The sequence below is a fragment of the Cryptomeria japonica genome, chromosome 7 (genome assembly GCF_030272615.1).
Source record: "Cryptomeria japonica chromosome 7, Sugi_1.0, whole genome shotgun sequence".
In the NCBI taxonomy this organism is placed as follows: Eukaryota; Viridiplantae; Streptophyta; class Pinopsida; order Cupressales; family Cupressaceae; genus Cryptomeria; species Cryptomeria japonica.
The window spans coordinates 443,781,841-443,802,861 of record NC_081411.1 but is presented as its reverse complement, the minus strand read 5'-3'; the positions used below and the strand labels follow the sequence as shown (position 1 = coordinate 443,802,861).

At 36.7% G+C, this 21,021-nt stretch overlaps 1 protein-coding gene across 4 annotated transcripts in view; it reads right to left on the bottom strand.

Moving 5' to 3' along the window:
* The window catches only part of LOC131030404 (alpha-mannosidase I MNS5), a 216,246-nt gene that overhangs the window by 79,098 nt on the left and 116,127 nt on the right, over positions 1 to 21,021 (bottom strand). For 3 of the 4 annotated variants that reach the window (XM_057961233.2, XM_057961230.2, XM_057961231.2), the window contains exons 10-14: positions 14,714 to 14,795; positions 14,523 to 14,608; positions 4,384 to 4,484; positions 4,030 to 4,171; positions 3,577 to 3,727 (exon numbers count right to left, since the gene is read on the bottom strand). In XM_057961233.2, coding sequence (XP_057817216.1) covers positions 3,577 to 3,727; positions 4,030 to 4,171; positions 4,384 to 4,484; positions 14,523 to 14,608; positions 14,714 to 14,795 — 562 coding nt within the window. The remainder of the gene's footprint in view (positions 1 to 3,576; positions 3,728 to 4,029; positions 4,172 to 4,383; positions 4,485 to 14,522; positions 14,609 to 14,713; positions 14,796 to 21,021) is intronic. The other variant, XM_057961232.2, reaches the window with a different exon arrangement.

Genomic DNA, 21,021 nt, shown 5'->3' with positions numbered 1-21,021 from the left:
TATGACCATTCAATCTGCGATGTAGATCTTTTCTCTTGTATTTTCGATGTCGTAGATCCTCAACAAACTTCATGCACGACATACCAATCATCTGATCAACTCCAACTCATTGGTATTCTACATTTAATACTGTATTTATCCATCCAATGCATTCTGTTAATACTCGGTTGTTACTCGATAAATACTGAACTTTACTCGATAGATATCCTACCTTCTTTAACTGATAGTGATAACCTTAGGGTTTACCGACTAGCATCTTGCTCGGTAACATAGAACAGTATCAAGCCTTAACTAATTCTATAGCTTGAAATCTCTTCTCCTTCATGTTCAGTCTTTGAATACTCATATATAGGATATCAAAATCAATCAAAACCAACATAATCTCATCACTGTCTAACTCGGTAATAGTTGCCCATTGAATAACTTATTATTCCCCTTTTATTTTCACATTCATTCTGTCTCTCTTACCGACATCTTTATACTTATCAAAACATACTCATTAAGATATGGCAACATCATACTGAATCAGAAAATCAATTGCTTGACATTAATGACAAAATAATGTTATTAAGATAGTAATCATCCTTTCTCAATTATATCAACAATCTCCAACAACCTTCTCAATATCCTCATACCAACAAACTTACTGAGATGCTAACAATCTCCTTTTGTGAAAATGCTAACAATTTTGTGTTGACCGGAAAGAGTTGAAGCACGACATTAGCCACGTCAACAATGGTTATGACAACAAAGTGGAATAGGGGGACCGAGGCCAAGACAAAGTAGGGGAGGAGGGTGAAGGAGATAGTGAAGAGTGACATATTTTGGAGTGATGCAAGCAGCAAAATACATAGTCTTCAACATTGCTCCAATTTTCCAAGTCATCAAATATGGGGATGGGGATGCACCTACCTTGGAGAGGTGTATGAGTGCATCGATTTTATGCTTGACCAAATGAGGGTTGTGCGAGTGAAGGACCCCACTTTAGCATTCTACAATGAGCACATTCAGCCAATCATTTAGTGCAAATGGGACAAGCTCAACACTCCCTTGCATATGGCTGCCTATGCATTGAATCCTAAGTGGTACAAGGCTAGGCTTGACAAAGTTACACTGACTCAGGATGATGACGTGAAGGTAGGGTTCTTTAGGTGCATTGATAAGATGTATGATGCTAAAAATGATGGCATGATTCACACTGAGTGGACCAAATTTGCCACTCTTAAGGGTTATTCAGACACAACTAAGATGGATATAGCAACTATGGCACAGGAGGACCCACTTTTGTGGTGGAATTAACATGGTAAAAAATATTTGACTACCACTCTAGCAATTCATTTGCTATCTCAGGTTTCTAGTTCTTCAGCAGTTGAGAGGAACTAGTCTATGTATAGCTTCATCCACTCTCTTAAGAGGAACAAACTTACTTCTAGGAGAGCAAAGAAGCTTGTGGCTATACATAGTGCTTTGCGTCTCATTGACCGCAAGACACTTGCATACAAAGAGAGTCCAATAGCAAGATGGGATGTAGAACCAGAGGGGCCATCACAAGATGATGAGGATGCAACAACTTCAAATGCAAGGGGCTGGTTGGTGTTAGTTTGGGGGATCTTGATCGTAAGGAGTCCAGTAGTTCTAGTGGATGAGGAGTTTGTGGATGACTTTAGAGGCCTCCTTTCACTACATTTTGACATTTAAAAACTAGGATCATTAAAATCTCAATTTTATGCGCTTGATCCTATAACCTCAAAACCCTAAACGGCACTAGGCACGATCAAAACTCTGAGACTTGGGCACGGGAAACGCAAAATTGCCCACTAAACAGCCAAAACCCTAACCTAACAACGCAAAAAGAAGGAAAAGAGGGGGTCCCCGTTAGCAATGGGGCAATGTGTGAAAAGGTCATAATAGGTAATAGCATGGATGCTCTTTAATCTTTTTCTTATATGGTGTGGAGAACGTGCGAGAGCTATAAAAACCAACAGTGAGAGTTATGTTGTAGCAGTCTAGTTTGCAATTTTGCATATTATTGTGGATGTTTCTTGGTACATGATGACATTGATGACATTAGCCACACCATTCTATGTGAGTGCTATCAATGGACTTTTGGATCCCTTGATTGATTTCAAATTTGACATTACCCATGTAGTGCGAGTTCCAAGTTGTACACTTGTCCTTTATTGGATGTTCTCATTATACTACTGTTTTGAGGATTTTCAGGAATTCTTTCTACAAGATGAAGTACATACAAGGACTTGCGATCATGTATTGAGTTGGATGTGTTGTTGACATAAGGTCTATGCATGATGATGAGTATATCTTGGTTTTGAGGTATGGTTAGTTGGATGTGTTAAAAACTAGTTATGCTTGCTATTCCAAGCATGGTAATTAATTCTTGGTAGATACTCAATCCTATTTGTTAACATTGGATTTAGTGTTTGTGTTTGAATATCAAGTTGAGACAGACTCTATGCATCTATATGACAGTTAATGTGAAATCTGTTTTGTAAAGGGCTTTATTTTTTGTGCATTGGCACAATGGAGGATGAGAAGATTCTTGTGTGAGATGGTGGTCACCTTGATTATTGTTGTAGGTATCTTGATGAAGCACATAAAGCATTTGGATATCTTCATGGTACAGGTTGGCTACAGGTATTGTTCCCTTGATGTTTAAATTTACTTTTGATGCTTTTATGCAATGTATAAAGTAGGAGAATGTTGGAAAAGGTGTTGTATACCTTGCATAATGCTTATAATGTAATATTTAATTGTGGTGCACCTAGGAAATTTTGGGATGTTAACATCAGATGGGTTAGACATTCTTGGAGACACTTTAGTTGTATGAAACATTAGAAAAAAATTCAATATGGGTTGAACATTGGGAAAACATAGTACCAAAAAGTAAATGAGGTGGGATGCGGAGCTGGGGGGGGGGAATGGTTTTTTAAGCTCCTAGTTTAGAGTCACATGGTTTATGTAAAACCAGTTGGTAGTTCTATACAAGATTATTTATATAAAAGAAAGCACATGAGGAGTGGTTGAGGTTGGTTGTCATAACCTTTGGTGTTCGCTGGGACATGACCCAACCACGAGCTAGAAGAGGTGAAGGATGTAGACCAGATCCATTTTTAAGTATCTATATGATTCGATGCCCCATGTTAAAGCATTACTGTTGATATGTCTCATTATGGGTATGCCATATTAAGAGCAATTAGGTCAAAAAGTACCATGTTGCAGAGTTGTAAGGCACTTAAGTCAATTTCGTGCTAACATTATCACAAATAATGGTTGGAAGTGCAAGTGAAATACAGTAATTTTATATATCCAAATACTACACAAAGTTAGTCCTAGATAGCTTATACATAAGTTGTAAGAGAATGAATAGTGCAAATTCATATGATTTGTTCAATCTTGACTAGACATGTCCAATAAAATACAGAATTATATGTTAAATGCCAGATCAATGTCGCCTTCAAATTTTTCAAACCAAATATACTTTGATGAATAATAAAATATTGAAACCAAGGAAAAATACATTTTGTAACTGTGAGTGCAGACTTAATCAAACAGCAATACCTTGTATTCAAATGCTTCACTCTCCATATAGATAGATGGAATCCACTCATGCCAGGAATGTGTAACTGGAAGAGGATGGCCTTCAGTACTAAAAACATAGTTCCCATTTACCAAAAAGGTATCATCAAAGAGAAGATATAGGTATTTGCACCTGTTAAAATGTTGTATCAATTAACACACATTAGCTACACAACTAAAACCCCTCTCTGAATTAGCATAAGATACTTTTATTAAGCCTTCTTCAAATCAAATGAGCACATTGGAAAAAGTATTGAAGCTTCCAAAGAAAAGCCACAGGTCTAAATTCCCAAGAGATTTAATAAGTGCTGAGTTTGTTTAAAATGCCACATCACACTTGCTGGGTGTTGGCTGTCTCATTGGACAAGGATTGGTGCATGTCCTAGGTGAATTTAATGGAAAGAGATACCTTTCTATAAATATATATAAACTTACGTTTCAGCAAGAAAGAAGCTATGTTGATGATCTTCCAATTTCATTGTAGTCACATCTCTCACACTGGCAAACCCGCCATTTACACGTGTGTAAACATTCAAGGAGTTAATGATTGCCTCGCCAACCTCTAGGTACCATGGATCTGTTAAAAAATAACAAGAAGAGCACTCAGTATTAATAAAATTCACTTCTTGTATAATATGTGCTTCTTCAAAGCCTTTGGAATCCATCATTCAAACTTGAAGCAACATTAAATTGATATACTCAGCAAGCCCAGTGAACCAAAAAGTAAAACCAGCAAAAGAAATTTTAACCATGTATGTTGGTAAAGCTTTCCAATAGATATAACTTAACCTCTGGTTGCCTGATATAGAAATAAAGTTGACTCTGCCAGTTCAGGACGCAATGGATAATATTTCTCTGTTGGGTGCAACATGTCTCTATCTAATAGGTACCTGCACTGCAAAAAGATCAGTTTTCCTGTCTTACAATTGCATATAAAAAGCATCATAGATTTGCCAGAATTCAAATTTTTTAAAGGTGAAATTCTAAGAAAATGTGCATCTAACATCTTGGAAAAGAGTAATCGGCCACACAAAATGCTAGCCAATAGGTACTTCCTTCTCACATATCATGCAATTGTGATGGTAGCTAAGGGATTAAAAAAAGATTGGATAGATAGAGCTATAACAAGAGGAAGATCATTATCGGCTTTTTCATGGGCTGCTCACCTCACCTATTTAAAATAGAGAAATAAATACTTACTGAAAACTAAGCTAAGTGTTAGCTGAAAGTAGAAACTAGAAATTCTATGATAAAATAATCAATACTAAGCTAACAGACAAAGTAATCTTAAAGATTAAAGATTAACACAAAAAACACTCCAACTCTCTGAATGTTGTTGATGTTACTCACTCCAAATAGAAGTATTCAACTGTATATCCCACTATTGGCTAACAGCCTGCAATAGAAGCAACGAAAATATGCATATGGCATAAGAAAGAGAACAATATCATCGAACGCCACTCATAAGATCAGTCTAACATCGTCCTCACATTTTAAAATGAATATCCAGACATCTTGATTGCAAAATCTCGTATTTTTCTCTTGGCCACCCTCACATTTAATGTGAGCTTTTTAATAATGGCAAGCCGCAAAACACTTAATGTTTCTTGAGGCAAGAAACATGAAACACTATAAATTTTACTTTTCTCTGGCAGTTCCAACTCACAAGCAACTTCCCCAATACTCTACTTGATTTTATATGATCCATAACAAAGGGGATTAAGCTTCTCAACTTCACTCCTCTTAAGAGAGGACTGCCTGTATGGTTGTAATCTCAAGTAGACTAAGTCCCCAACCTCAAAAGTGCACTTGATGCAGTGCTAATACGCATATTTTCTGCTCATTTTGAGCATCATGGAGGTTATCTTTGAGATTTTTCAAGATATCCTAACTTTGTTGAACCAAATCTCTGGCCCTAGAACCCTACTATCATTAAAAAAAGGGCAGCAAAAGTCTGAGCCTCATAACCATACAAAGCCATAAGTGGTATTGTCCCAAAAGACATGAGATATGTATTGTAACAATGCTCTCCCAAGTAAAGCCATTCAATCCATGTCTTTTTATGACCAAAAAGTTAAAAACATAGTTTCTCAGTCTAGCCATTTATTTGGGGGTGGTAGCTTGTGCTAGAAGTAAGCTTAGTTCCTGTTAAAAGAAAAGATCCTGCCAAAACAAGCTTAGGAAACAACTATCTCTGTCACTCACGATATTGTTGGGTAAACCATGGAACCTACACATCTCTATGAAAAACAAATCAGCAACCTAAGGTGCCTTGAAATTTGAAGAAGTAGCAACAAAATTGGCATACTCCGTGAGTCAGTCAACTACAACATAAATGCAGTCCTTAACCTTGCACCTTAGAAAGTTGAGTAACAAAATTTATTATAACACTTGCAGTTTTTATATGGAACGGTTGGCAGCTGAAAAAATCAGTTAGAAATGATTGCTTTGTCTTGATTTGCTAACAAACAAGACACTCTCTAATTTGTTTAAGGACATCATCCTTAAGTTCTTTCCAAGAGAATCTTCCTGATTGTAAGTTTTGCAATGGTCAATTTTATCCTTCAAAGAGTTTCATTATGTTTTATCCATATGGTCTAACAAATAAAGAAAAGAATCTTTTGATGTACAACTCCAATATACATTGATTCTAACAGTTGAGTTTGACCACACAAGTATAATCTCAATCAAGTCTTCAAATTTGCTTTCGCAGAGATGTATCCAATGTTTGACTTCTCCCCATATTTGACAAGCCAAAGAACACTAAGGGAGTAGATGGTCTATTTTCCCAGATATTTTCTGGCAATTAGAAAAGAGAATCTAGAAGAACCAACCCATCTATCTTTTATGAGTGTCAGTTATCAATATTTTCTTTTATATCACTAGACACATTAGGGTCTTATTTTTTGGCCAAGCCTTTGCATCATGTTTTCCACCATTTTTTCAAGTGTTTTTAAAGAATTTAAGTCCTTGCTTCAAATTATTTGTAGGCTTTTAGAAGTTACTTCCAAGCATACTATTCACTCCATTCTAATTAAAGATGATTTGTCTTTTCTAAAGTTGCTAGGTCATCTGTTAAATATTTGTTGTATTGGAAGTTGAAATGATTGATGAGATCAGATCTCAATGTAATTAGAAACTGCTAACCCAAATGTAATACTTTGCCTTACATAATCCTGAGTTCTCCAAGCTCCTACAAAGAGGTTGGAGGAATGACTTTTCATGCCAGAAGAAGACTAACCTTCCATTGTTTATTTTTCAATATTTCCCTATTTAAGTAAAAGCAAGACTTTTTTGATATGCTTCCATGTTTTGATTCCTTGGACTGCACAAATTGAAGGGACTGAATACATTTCCTTCCATTGATATTGAAGAGTATGTTCTGGCATACTATCATGCTTCAAACTTGTGTTGTTCACTTTGGACCCACCAAGCAAGCTTCAAAGCCAATGTTTAATTAAAAAGACAGTTGTTTAGTATTCAGGCCGCCTAGAATAATGCGGTAAAAAATGAAGGGGGTTAGTGCAGAGCTCTGGAAGTTTAATGGTCATCCTCCATTGCTTCTTCCTGGAGTCTTTGCATTCGCTGAAAGGATCTCAGATTAGTACTCTTTGTCACACTTGGAATCCTTAGACCTCTTGGTTTCTCTTTTTTGATTTTTTGCTCTAATATTTTTCTTTCTATCCTTGGTCTCTTGCCATCTGTTTTTTTTGTTCAATTACTTTCCTTGAATTTATTTTGGTGGTCAATTGTTTTAATGTTTGAGTGGGCCTGCATTTTTGAATTTGTAATCCTTTTATTTCTTCTTTCCCAACCTCACGTGCATTGCTCACTGGTCAAGGCTTCCTTTTTTCAGCAGGTGGTCGCTTCGTGGACTATGGGAGGTGACATCAATTAATTTAATGTGGGCTTTGTCTCTACAGTTTGATTTTTTATTCCCTCGTGGTAGTCGGTCCAATGGAGTGCACAAGTAGCAGCAGCATTGATGATCATTTAGGAGAGAGTAATGGTGTGGCAAGAGAATTAACTTCACCAAAAAACAGTGATATTCCGGGCTCTACTGATTTAGAGGCTAAAACTTCCTACAAGGATGCACTGAGGTCTGATTTGGTCAGTGAGGTTCTTCCTGCTACCGCTGCCTTTGATGTGTGAGAAGATGGGGGACGTTTGGGATCCAAGGCAACTGGCGTGGGAGCAGGAGACCTCGTCGGTGGAGGAGACTGCAGACCAAGAAAAGATGGCAAGTTGCCCTTTCCAACCAAGGTACTCTCTATTTTTCCAAATTTGGAGATGCTTCAAGCTATGAAATCTGAGGAAAATGAACTGAAGAATATTGCTATCTTTTTTGTTTGCATAGATTCCAACTTTTTGCCTTCAAGAAAAAACTTTGATGAATGGATTGCCAGTGTTTTGGGGAATGAGATGGGGAATTATGTGTCTTTTTGCAGGATGCTCAAAAAAAATTGGTTTATGGTTTTCTTTAGAAGCTACGGTATCCAAGTAAGGGTCATTGAGAAGGAATTTTGGAATTTAGATCAATCTATGTTTAGAGCAACCTTTTGGTCTCCTGAGGAAAAATTTGAAAATGAAGTTGCGAATTCTGCCTCAAAATGGCTAGAAATTAAGAATGTTCCACCCAAACTCTGGAAATTTAATCCTCATATTCTCAAACCCCTGGGGAATGTCCTACAAATTGAGGAGTCAAGGGTTACCCTTCCTCATTTGAATGCTGGGATCTTAAATTCGATTGGTCCAATTATTGATATTCCAGAGGTAAATTTGTTCAATTAGAAAGTAATATTGTTTGCTATGAAATAGGATTGCTTGGTATTTTGAATTCTTGTTTTCTCTGTAAAAAGAATGGTTACTTGAGGAAGGGCTTCCCTAAGGCCTCAATGAGGTCGGAATGGGTTTTCTAAAACATCTTTGCTGATAATGGTCAAGTTAATGTCTCTAATAAAGAGGAGAATGTTTCAAATAGCTCTAAAAAGGTATCCGATACTCATATGGATGTTGGAATACTGTGGATAGTAATCTCAATAAGATTGAGCCTAAATCTCTGTCTCCTGATGGCTCTACAAAGGAAAATGTAATCTATCTAATCCATTATTTAAAGGGGATTCAGTTGTTATTAAAGCCCTGGATCCTCCAGCCCCCAACAATTCTCTGGTTGCTTCTGGCAAAGACAAGAGTTCAAGGATTTTTGGCCCTAAAACAGACCAACAATTGGCCCTTGAAACCTTGAGAACTCAGGCTGATGACATTTGTCATAAGGCTGGTTCCACCATGCCTAACCAAATGTTGTTAAACACTGGCACTGACAAACGCACTAATCCCAATGATTCTGATCAACAATTGGGTAACAATCTCACTTTGAGTTGTTACAATCCCCTTTTCTCTATGTCTGATCTTCAGTCGTATCTTCCTAGGCAGGAGGAGCCTAAAAATAAAGAAGAAAATAAATAAGAAAGGGAACAAGAAGAAATGTCAAGAAATGCTGATTCAAGTAATGATAAGAAGAGTGCTAAAAAAGGTAAAGAGGATAAGATGCTTAAATGTTTCGACAGGCTATATAAGAATCAGAAGGTAGAACCTTCCCATAACACTCAATGATATTGAACATTTGTAGTTGGAATTTACGGAGGTTGGAATCCCCATATAGAAAATATGTTGTTAGATCCTTTTGTAAGGACAGGCCATTCCTTCACTTTTTCTGCCTTCAAGAAATTAAAGTTGTTAATTTTCAGATGGATTGTGTGCTGAAATTTGCGTCTTCCTAAGCTGGAGGAGCCTAAAAATAAAGAAGAAAATAAGAAAAGGAAAGCAGAAGAAAGGTCAAGAAATGCTGATTCTAGTAATGATTAGAAAAGTGCTAAAAAAGGTAAAGAGGATAAGATCAAGGTTACCAGGAGATGGGGGTACTTGAAGACTGGTACCAGTACTGGTAAGGCTATTTTTGAAAAAAAGGAGACGAGGGTACTTGGAGACGCCATAATTAAAAATAAAAAATTAATATTTTAAATATATAGAAAATAATAAAATAAATATTATCCATATTAAAGATATTTATATATGAATACATTGTATTTTAATATTTTACAATATTGCCTTCAACCCCCAATGAACCCATAGAGATTAGGTATGAATTGAAAGAATAAAAAAATTATTAGAAACTTATAGTTATTATTTTTTAATATATCTTAGAATCTAAAATATTTAAAAATTGAATGGTGAATAAGATTATAGTGAAGCCAAAGAGTTCAATTTTTCAAAATCTTTATCTTATTATTGTATGAAATGAATGCTGAACCCTAAAAAAATTTATTTGAATCTTACCAGTGAAAATTTATGAGAGCATTTCTTATTAGCAGGCTCAAATTCCTTCTTAGCAGGTTCGGTTTGTATTCTTACCAGCGCCAAAATCCAAGTTAGCAGCATCTGTTTGTATTGGCTCGCATTTTTTTAGCAGCGTCTTGTAAGTCTGCATTTTTTTAACAGCTGTTGTTTTTTTAGCTGCTGTCTTTTTGTAACCAATCAGCAATAATGGCTACTAAATCAGTGCAAGCACTTTCCCTCGCAGAGTGTTCACTTAGTTGGTCAGTTGAAGCAAAAAATATCTCAGCCAACAGACTCATTTCTCCATCTCTGCTAAGCAATTCCTTTTGTTCCCAATTGCCAATTGTAAAATTAACTGCTTCAAAGTCTAAACAGTCAGTTTTATGTGATATAATTCCAATATCACCTTTAGCATGTAGTACAGAGATTGGTTGTACAGGAAAACCTGATTGTCGATGAACAAAATAAACATCTCTGCCTTATTCTCCATATACCTTATTCAATAGAGGCTCTCCCCTCTCTTACGGTGTTCTGCAACTAACCTTCCCCTTTCTCCATGTAAGTAGGCTCCGTTGGGTTGTTTGTAACTTTGTAGAATGGCATGATCACAAACTGAAGATGGCTCCTCAACTAGCTTAGGAATTGGCTCCATATTTGGTAAACCATTCATCATCCAGTTATCTCCACCTTTGCCTTCTCTTGAATTCGGATAGAAAGCACCTTCAACAAAAAGGTTGGCTGTAGCCAAAGTTCCATAATTGAAGGACTACCTAAATCTAGACCCATCTATACCATTAGCTTCATCCTTCTCACAGTCATCAATACCACCTGAATCAAGCATGTCAGTAGACTCATTTTCTTCACTTCTTGGGGACGATTTCTCATCACTGCCTTCCTCTTCTTCAGCAGCCTTCTTGTAGCTCCCCATTAAAACATATTCTTTCAGAATCTTCACTCTCCTTAGACCTTTACAAGCAGAGGAATCTTCTTTATTTGATAACAAACTTACCCCAATGAAAGGTAGAGATGGAACTACAAACTTGGGGATAGGGTCCAAAGCTTCTTGAGATGTTTGAAGCTCCATAAATTCAATGGTCATTGCAAATGCAGCTTTGGATATCACTCCTCCAATGCAATAAGAAACGGCTTTGCTTTGCATCTTCTGCAGATGGGTCAAACTCCCAAGGTTCACTATGATGTGCCTGTGATGAACGGCTTTGTCTTTGGTTCTTAATTTAAATTTGAGTTTGTGAATTTTGTGCCCTAGATCAGTAATCAAGTTGATGTCTTTTCATTATGCCCTTGGTTTGTTAATCAGATTTGTGATATTTTATTACACCATAATTCAGTAAACTCATAAATGAAACAAGTAAACAAGAGACAAATGCAAATACCCTAGGAAAACCTCCAAGGAGGAAAAACCCAGCATTAAAGACCCACAAGTCAGATTATATATTCTCTCTTAATTGCACAAATACAATACTTAGCTGGACTCTTCAGATCTGATCCCTTTTATCATATCAGATTTGCCCTTCTAAATACATCAAGTCTTCATCAAGGGATACTAAATGCCTTCTATCTTCTTGAATAGGTTCGCCCAATCTTCTCCTTTATTTCGCACCTTCAATTGCAGAGCTATTTTGCTGATTGCATGAATTGATTAATATTGAATTGCAAGGTCTCTTATCTTTATATGCATCTTTAACTCTATTTTATTGCAAGTCGGCCTCCTTTAATTTGGGCGCCAATATTTGTTGTAGCGTGGGGTATTTGGGATAGGGCTGGGCTTATCCTTGGGGCACGTTACCTTTTAGGATAGGACCCAGTCCTATGTGGGGGGCACATTGCCTTATGGATAGGACCCAGTCCTATGAGGGTTCGGATGTTGCCTTGAGGCAACCCGAACCCTCTTATCTAGTTATAAACAATACTCCCTCTTAACTAGGGAAGAAGAGAATACATAATCTGAACCTTTAGAGTTCCATCTAGCACACAAGCATAGAATGGATCTAGCACACAAGCATAGAATTACATCTTCCACCTAGCACACAAGCATAGGATGGTTCTAGCACACAAGCATAGAAAGTGTAATACACAAGTGGGTCTTTACATAATTACAATTTTCCATCTAGCATACAAGCATAGATTGGATACTTCTCATTCTTGCACACAAGCAAAGAATGATCAAAACGCTGCAGGTCTGTCACTGAGATTGAAACTCCCTCTCAACCAGGGTTTCACTTTCCACAATACCAAGTTTGTCTCTTGAAGTATTCGAACTTCATTCTGGATAAGGGTTTGGTAAGAATATCTGCAACCTGTTCATATGTGCTAATATAATTTAGCTGAATGGTGCCTCTTTGCACCATATCCCGAATGAAGTGATAATCTTACAACCAGGTTACAAGATTAGGGCCCAGCCCTAAGTAATACATACAATGTTTAAGTTGTAATCCGAACTTAGCTGACAACTTCAAATACTCCTGAGAGAGTATCAGAGCAAGTGTTCCATAATATCCACCTTGTACTGCCTCAGTCTTCTCTCAAAGAAGAATGTAACACCATAATCTTCCATCTTGCACACAAGCAAGAAATGGAATAGACATAATTAGAATATTGTAGTCTTCCATCTTGCACACAAGCATAGAATGGAACTACATAACATAGTCTTCCAGCTCGCACACAAGTATAGACCGGATCCACTTTTCATCACTCGCAGAGGATGATACAACACAATGTATCACAGAGGTTGAGACTCCCTCTCAACCAAGGTGGTGTTCTTCACAGCTCCAAGTCTATCTCAAGCTTCAAGAGAACATCTGCAACACAGGATTGACCTGCCATAAAACATTGAATTGTCAGGTATCAATATATAACCCTAGTAATAAATCAAAATAGCACAACAAGAATTTTGAGAAACCACACTGCTTCTCTTGGTGCAACACTTGCAACAATATATTTATCTACTTAATGCCACTGAAGACTGTCCCTGTAGGTCCAAGAGATCGCAGTGGGTGAATGCTTGAAGAGTTTTCCTTGTCCGTAACACTTCTTGACTAATCTTGATCAACAAAGAATTTTCTTTCTTTCTTCTCACAACATTCAGTTGGGGTGAGTTTGCAAACAATATTTCTGTCTACATGTGTCTGCTCAAATTTAGCAGCAGCACTGCGAATTTCCATTTCAAGGTTTGCTTCGGCTCCAAGGACCTTCATAAGATTGCTCATCTTTATTTTAAGTTTGCCGTCAATGATGCCAGTGTAGCTGCTGGACGGTAACAAAATCATGACCCACCACTCCACATCAGGTCTTGGATCTTTTGTGGGAAATCTTTCAAGCACTTCAATCAGATTTGGATTGATATCAATCTCAGCCTTTGCCTTCGCCAGCTGGGCTTGTTTAATCTTCAGCTCCTTGTCAAAATATTTAGGGACTTCACCATCATTTTCTTCAATTGTTGCAGCTGGTTTTGATGAAAACAAGATAATCCCAAACCTCATAGGTACATTATCCTCAAACATTTGCCCTGTTACCTGTACACTGTCTGTCAAATCTAATTTGACAAGGGGACCTGCTTATTTTTATGTTCACATGGAGCGAAGGATTCCCTGAATGGCCATAATATTGTGAAAGATCTCTATATGTTTACAAAACCTTACTGGGATTAAGGGATGATTTTCATAGCATATATTGCATCTGATCTGCAATCATTTTAAAAGACTATATACAGTGAGAAATCTGCGGAAGTTACCCTTCATGATTCCTCAACAGATCTTTAATTATTTATCTAAAAGCATGGAAGAGTTGGGAGAGAATACAAGGTCTTACAAATTTTATGCAATTTTACAAGGGTTACTAATTGCATTTGCATCCATTATGGTAGGATTTTGACTACCAAAAAGGAAAACAGCAGCATCTCTCTATTGCTGTTGTATCCTCTCTGAAATAAAAATTTATAGAAATATGTTAACTGCTTAACTGTTGTTATGTAGGAATTAAGTTGTTAATAAAGCTTCTGTTGCCATGTACACTGTTGATATGCACATATACCATTTATAAGGTCTATTGCCCATTCATATTTTACTCTTCATGAAATATTATACAATATGATTATCTCTAGAACCATGTCTTTGAGGTAATAGCCAAGGAAATTATTTGTATGGGATAGTGATGATAAAATCTGATTTATGATGTATGCAGCATGACCTTTGATAATAATGCATGCCATGACATAACATCGGTCTCAACAACAAGCAGAAGATCTGTTAGTTAGTTATGCTACTTCATAAGCACCCTTCTACTATGGACTTGGTGTACCATTTGATAGTGCCAACCCCCTTTATAGCTATTTTGTGATTAAATGCATGTTAACTGAAATGACAGGATGGTGACAGCATCATCTCCAGGGATACCTCAGTATGTTAAATTGACAGCAAGGTGACACCTTTTGGTTATGAAAGGATTATGAATGTGGGAATCAGAATGTGCTTAGGAAACAAACAAGAAGACAGAGAGAAAAAGTGGGATCCAAAACTGCTAAACAAAAAATCAAAATGATATCAAAAGAAAATAATCCATTAAGTTCAAGATACCTTTCTGGTAGAACACCATATCTCTCCCATACACTGAAAAATTCGCGGTGAGTTGAATTTGCAGCTAACACATCACCAACCAAAATCTGTTTCCAGCATAAGAGAATAAAGGTTGCTCACTAAACTTGATTTTGCAAACTCATTTCATTTCTCTAGTACCACTCAAATATAAACACAAACTCTTTAATCACCTGTAAACCAGGCCAAAAGGCCTGGAGACTTGTGAGCTGCCAGTGAGTTGCTTTTCCTGTTCTCATATCAGCTTCATGGTACCTGTAGGCAATGTATGCAAAAAAAATTGCAATCAAGTCAAAAAAAAACAAGAAAAATTACAAGAATATAACAGTGTCATATTCTCTTTCATTCTTCAGATTAGGAAGAAACAATTCAATGAAAAATATAAATATTAGAATCCAGTAGCAGCAAGTCACCTAGACTAGGAAGAAACAATTATAATGTATCCCTTACAAAATTGTTTGTCATACAAAAGAGAATGTCTTGAATGAAAGTAGATGTGGATGAGGATTCGAGTAATTTTCATATTTAACATGGCTTATTAATACCTGTACAGGCTATACAACAATTTAAACATTTTTGCCTAGCGTGACAAACTGGTTGAGAAATGTTAAAAGTTAAAAAAGAAAGAAGCATTTGGTGAATCACATACAACTATGGAGAGGAGATAGAGAAATTCTGAAATAGGGTTAGTGTTTAAAAGAATAGGAAATGGAAGGAAGAAGAGGCCCATGCAAATCATTGGTGTCTTTTAAGATAGGGTTGATGGCTTGAGTAGTGTCTTGATGTGGGAATAATTCGAAGGTACGGGGGTTCGAACAATCAATATGAGGATAGAGATTAACAAAGGAATAAAAAAAGACCAGCCACATGCAAAAGATATTACACCCCAAAGATTTGCCTCTACCAAATAACCAAACAAGTACAAAACTCTCTACAGTCTACCAAGTCATCAAACACCTAATCAAATACAAACTACTCAAAAAACACTCTCTATCATCTATAATAAGTCCAAAATAGACATGGTGGGCACAAGATATGGGCTATTGAATAAAAGAAAGGAAAACCACTAGCATCACTAAATGGTGCTCGGAGAGCTTCCAAAGACTATACAAAGTCAAAAAACTAATATTGTGGGCAAAAGTTATTGCTCGTTGAAGAAAAATTACCTTCTAGGGCTAAAGAATAGCCCCTAGGTCCTAACTAGTGACCCTTCAAGCAATGCTGGATTGCAGGTGGTTGCAGTGGAGGATTGGTGGTCCACCAATGGCACACAATCTGTTAGGGACAGCAAAGTAATGGATCTAGTTGGTGGAGGTGTAGAGCTCCAAAACTCAACCTAATCAGCAAGCAATCAAGTGGGGGAGCAAGCGAGCTAAGATATAGCCATCCTATCCAAGGGCTAGGACCTAAGGCCAAGGCCAATATCCCCACATGGCCCATTAGGTTGGCACTAACAGCCATGTCCTCTTTGCCATGCAAAAAGTTGTTTACCTACCAATAATTTGTACCTTATATACCTTATGGAAGCAATATATGGAGAGCTAAATTTATATTTACCCCTGCACTCATAGCTTTTTGTTTCTGCAGCTCATCTTAAAATTTGGTTCATGGGTTTGGGGAATGAATTTATATGCATAAAACCTTGTTCCCCAGCCTTGACCTAAGAGCAAAGTCATTTTCATCAACAAAAGCTCTACCAGTGAAACAACATTAAAGCTTGGTTCTCATGTTATGACATCAATTGGTGAGATACCAAGCTTGGACTACTACAATATGAAAATCTGAAATTTATAAAAAAATGTGAAATCACATAACCTTAATGAGGAATTACCATGGTTAGATCCATCTTTTTTATGATGCTAAAAATCAGCCAAAATAGCATGCTTAACAATGTCACCTTATGTGAACTTATAACAGCAATAAATAAAAGATAACATCACCATAAGATAGCGACAAAGAGACACAAACCAACAACATAAAAGCATCCATTGACACAAGATTTATATGAAGAAAACTTTACGGGAAAAACCTCCACCTAGAAGAGAGGCCAAGTTATCATTATCTTTAAAACAAGATTACAATTTGTAGAGTTATAAGACTCACAGAGTCTAGCCTAGACTCGCAGAGTCTGGCCTAGACTCGACGAGTCCCGAGGCGGGTCACCTTTGCCAAGGCTAGAGGACCCTGGACTCGGACTCGGCCGAGTCTGGCCAGGTCTGCGCAAACTCGCAAGTCTATCAAACTCGGCCGACTCGCCGAGTCATGAGCCCCAGATTCTGCCGCCCAACAAGTAAAAAAAAGGCAAAAAATAATTAAAAAGTCAATGTAGTCACCATTAGAGACAAATTTCAAAGATGTGAGTGATAAAGCCAACGCAAACCTTGGACTTTGATGGATATTCTACAAATATTATTTTTTGAGCATAAGATATCAACCAATAGAAAAAATAAATCCCGACGCCTTTATAAAATAATAAGTCATTTGAACTTTCAGGGGCGCTGCCCCCAAAAACCCCAACAGGGGCACTGCCCCTCGACCCCACCCTATACCACAACAGGGAGCGTGCCAAGGACACTGCCCCTTGACCCCATCTTGGGGGCACTGCCCCCAAACCCCCGTTGAATAATTTGGGGGAAAACTGTGCTGATAAAAGTGGGAAAAATTTAACCTTCGAGTCTGATTAGGCTCCATATAACAACATTGGTCAATATTTATATCAAACTCAGATTTATGAAATTCTCTATTAAAGTTATTTCTACAAATCTGTCTAGTAATAGTTGTTCATTTATTATGGTTTAGTTGCTCTTCAGTGTGCAAATATCTTTGTTTAGTTGAATAAGATTGAATGCAAATATGTTGGAAGAGACAGCTAATAAAGTGCACCATGTTGTAATACTCTGAGTTCTTATAAATGTCAAGCTGGTTATAAACCAAATCTGCTCCGCAAATATTTTTTTCTGAGCATTAGACATTTTGCAAATGTTTGTTATAATTGTTTGGAATATATTACAAGGACTTGGGGTGAAATCAGTAAGAGTATCTCACAGTGGTATCAAAGATTTGACCCTGCCAACCTATCGCATTAAGAGTTGTAGTTGTCAGACAAAGATGAAATCCAATCAGCATCACATTGAGGAATTCAACACAGTTTATAAAGTTTTTGCAGATGTTCCACAAATATCGGGAAGATTTTATGAATTAGATTCATCATATTTCCACAGTCCATGTTGTTGATTTGCATTTATACTTATGTTATCAATATAAACTTGTGTATGTGCTTCTATTTGATGAGATTATTGTGTCTTTAATGTTTATTTATTAAAGGATGAATGAAACAGGTTTTAAATCCTCAAAAAAAATTGAATTTCTTGGGTCTTTCAATTTGCCGAGTCTTCGCCAAGTCTAGGCACCGAGTCCGAGTCCAAGTCAAAAATCAGCTTGCCGAGTCTGAGCCGAGTCCGAGTCTTGTAACTATGACAATTTGTCGCACACTTTAATTCTCCTCTTTGCCTCCAACATGAAAGCACCTATGTACCTGTGAAGTATGAACATCCTCTTTATGTTCTAACTTGTTCCTCCTTAGGTTCTTGTACCTGTTGTTCCCTTCAATTGCCACATCCAAGGAGCTGAATTTATAGAATTGTAAATAGGTCTTAAGCACCAAACTTGGCACCTAAAGACAACTTTTCATTCCAAATGTTGCATCCTTTGATTTACTTCCTAGAAAAGTCTAAGGACACAAGTTTTGGCTCCAAAACTTTCCCTCCAAACTAGGTGTCCAAACTTGGAAATGAAACATCACATGAAATACCACAAATGAATATCAAGAGACACATATTGCCTCTTTCCAAATGCCCACTTGGAGAAGCCCAACAGTCACTTTTTTGTCCAATTCCCTTTTTTTTACCATCCCCTTCTAGGCATCCATATTTGAGAAGATAGTAATTAAATATTTATGTCCAAAAGTCACCTTTACCACTACTAGTGAAACCCCTCATCCCTTATAAAAATGGTGAGAATAAAATATTAAAGATTATTTTCCCAATACACTATAAGTGTCTATGGACACTATCTAAGGATGTTGACACCATACAATATGACATACAATTTACAAAGTAGATGGCACCTTAATCCTAACATTCTCCCACTTGGCATCATAAATTGTAAATACACTAAGGAATCACAAACAAGGGAAAAGCATCCCTTAGCCAATCATGTACCACTTGACTCTTCACCATGCTCTCATGCTCCAACAAGATACCTACAAAAGCAACCATGATAAACACCATCAAGCAAAAAACTCTTCATGTCATGTCACCCATGATTAAATAAGGAATGCGTTGAAGTGTAACAAATCAACTGTCACTAAAACCTGCACCAATCTTTATATAAACACAAGCAATAAATTCAAATGATAACAAATGGCTCTGATTAACTGCCTTACTCATACAAGTTAGAATAGAAACCACAACAAATTGCAACTCACCCAAGCTAACCATACCTCAAACTAGGGTATACAAACCACCATAGATAGAACATCATGTCATCAACATATCAACCCAAAACTGCAATCAAGTCTCTATATATCCATCCTCCTATCTCAAATGCTATATACCAATGCACAAATGACCATAGACTAAGCCAACCAACAAAGTCTATATGAACAATGAATCAATCTTGTGGATATAGACAGTCCACATCCAAGTCATCCCATTACAACCAAATGGATGGCCAACCCACATAACTACACAAATCGTAAATCCTAAAAAATGAAACATGCAAACTTATCATCATATCAATAACCTACAAACCAAGATATCAAAAAAGATAACTTGAAACTACACCGGCAAGGTCAAATCTGAAAAATAGATCAAGGCATACCAAGTCTACCTATAGTACTTCACATAGAGGACGTGGCTAAGTTCTCTATTTCATAGTATTAAGGAAACATACAATGATATGTAAAACCTACAAACAAATACATTGCATTAAAAATGACCAACCCCATGAAGATCCACAGTCATGAGCTTCCAATGCCCAACATAGATCACAATGACAATATCCATGGCTTCCAATCTCACAAATCTACAAACATTCACTACAACCTACAAGCCTACATTTCAAGAAAGGTAACAAACCCCCCTTCCTACCGATTCAATGGCTCTTACAACAAACTAGCTCTGATACTACTTGTTGGGAAGATAGATTTGATCATGGTAATTGATAATTAAGGTTATGTAATTTTAGATTTGAATACAAATTTCAGGTTTTCATATTGTAGAAGTCCAAGCCTAGTATCTCACCAATTGATGTCATAACATAAGAAGAAAGCTTTAATGTTAATTCATTGGTTAGAGATTGAAAATTTCACAAGAAGATTACCTTACATACCCCTACAATACTGGAAGATTCAATGTTAGAAGTAATTGGGAATTCCCTCGCGAAGCTTTTTTGTATATCAAGTGGGACTACTGATAGGACCTGTACAACCTTTGCTCACCTTTATGTGGAGATGGACATCTCTAAAGGATTTCCAAGGGAAATTTTCCTCAAAGTTGGATATTGTAAATGAAGACAAATGGTAGATTATGATAAAATTGCTTTCAGATATACACTATTTTTCCATTGAACATATTGTATCCTAGTGATTGAAAACACATTTTAAATAGGTTATTGTTGATAAAGTAAGGAATGGCTTAGCGAATCCTTTGAAGCCCAATTGTGGGATGGTCACCTTCTCACTACCATCTGATTGCAAATAATATGCAGGTAGGGGATGGCTTCTTCAAGGGTAACCAAAAGGTGCCTTCTCATCTTGATCCTCATTCATCTGATCCATCTCCTTCTAATATTTCAGCTGCTAATCTGGCGTCTCCAGTGCTCCAATTCAAAGAAGCAGATACTGAAAACAATTGATATAAAGCAATCTAAGGGGTTCAATCTTCAATTGGCTTCACTAAGATGCCACTTTCATCCCAAGAATTCAGTTTTCAGATTTTCCATTCTCATTTATTTTTTCAAGTTTATCTTGGAGCAAAAAATGGATATAGACCATATACTGTGGTTGAAGTGGTCGCAAGCAATGTGTAATGTCCCCTTTCTCCGAGTGATCGCCTAGAGGAGATTATTAGCCTATTTTATTCCCATGGGCTAATTAGATTGATGCAAAGGAATAAATTAATTAATTAAATGTTAAATAGTCCTAAGTCCTTGGGATTATTTATAATGTAATACTTTATAAGTAGTTGGTCAAACTCTATTTTATAAAGTGACTTTATGATAATGTCAATGACAAAATATAAAGTAAAGTCACTTTTGGAGGGAAAAGTAAAAAAAAAAATAAAATAAAATAAAATATTACTTTCAAAAAGGAAACGCATTATAAGAGGAAAAATGAAATGAGGATTCATTCTTGAGTTGTTATTTTCAAAGAAACTTTTCCTTGAGAGCTTGAGAGCTTTAGCTTGTAGGTTCAGCAAAC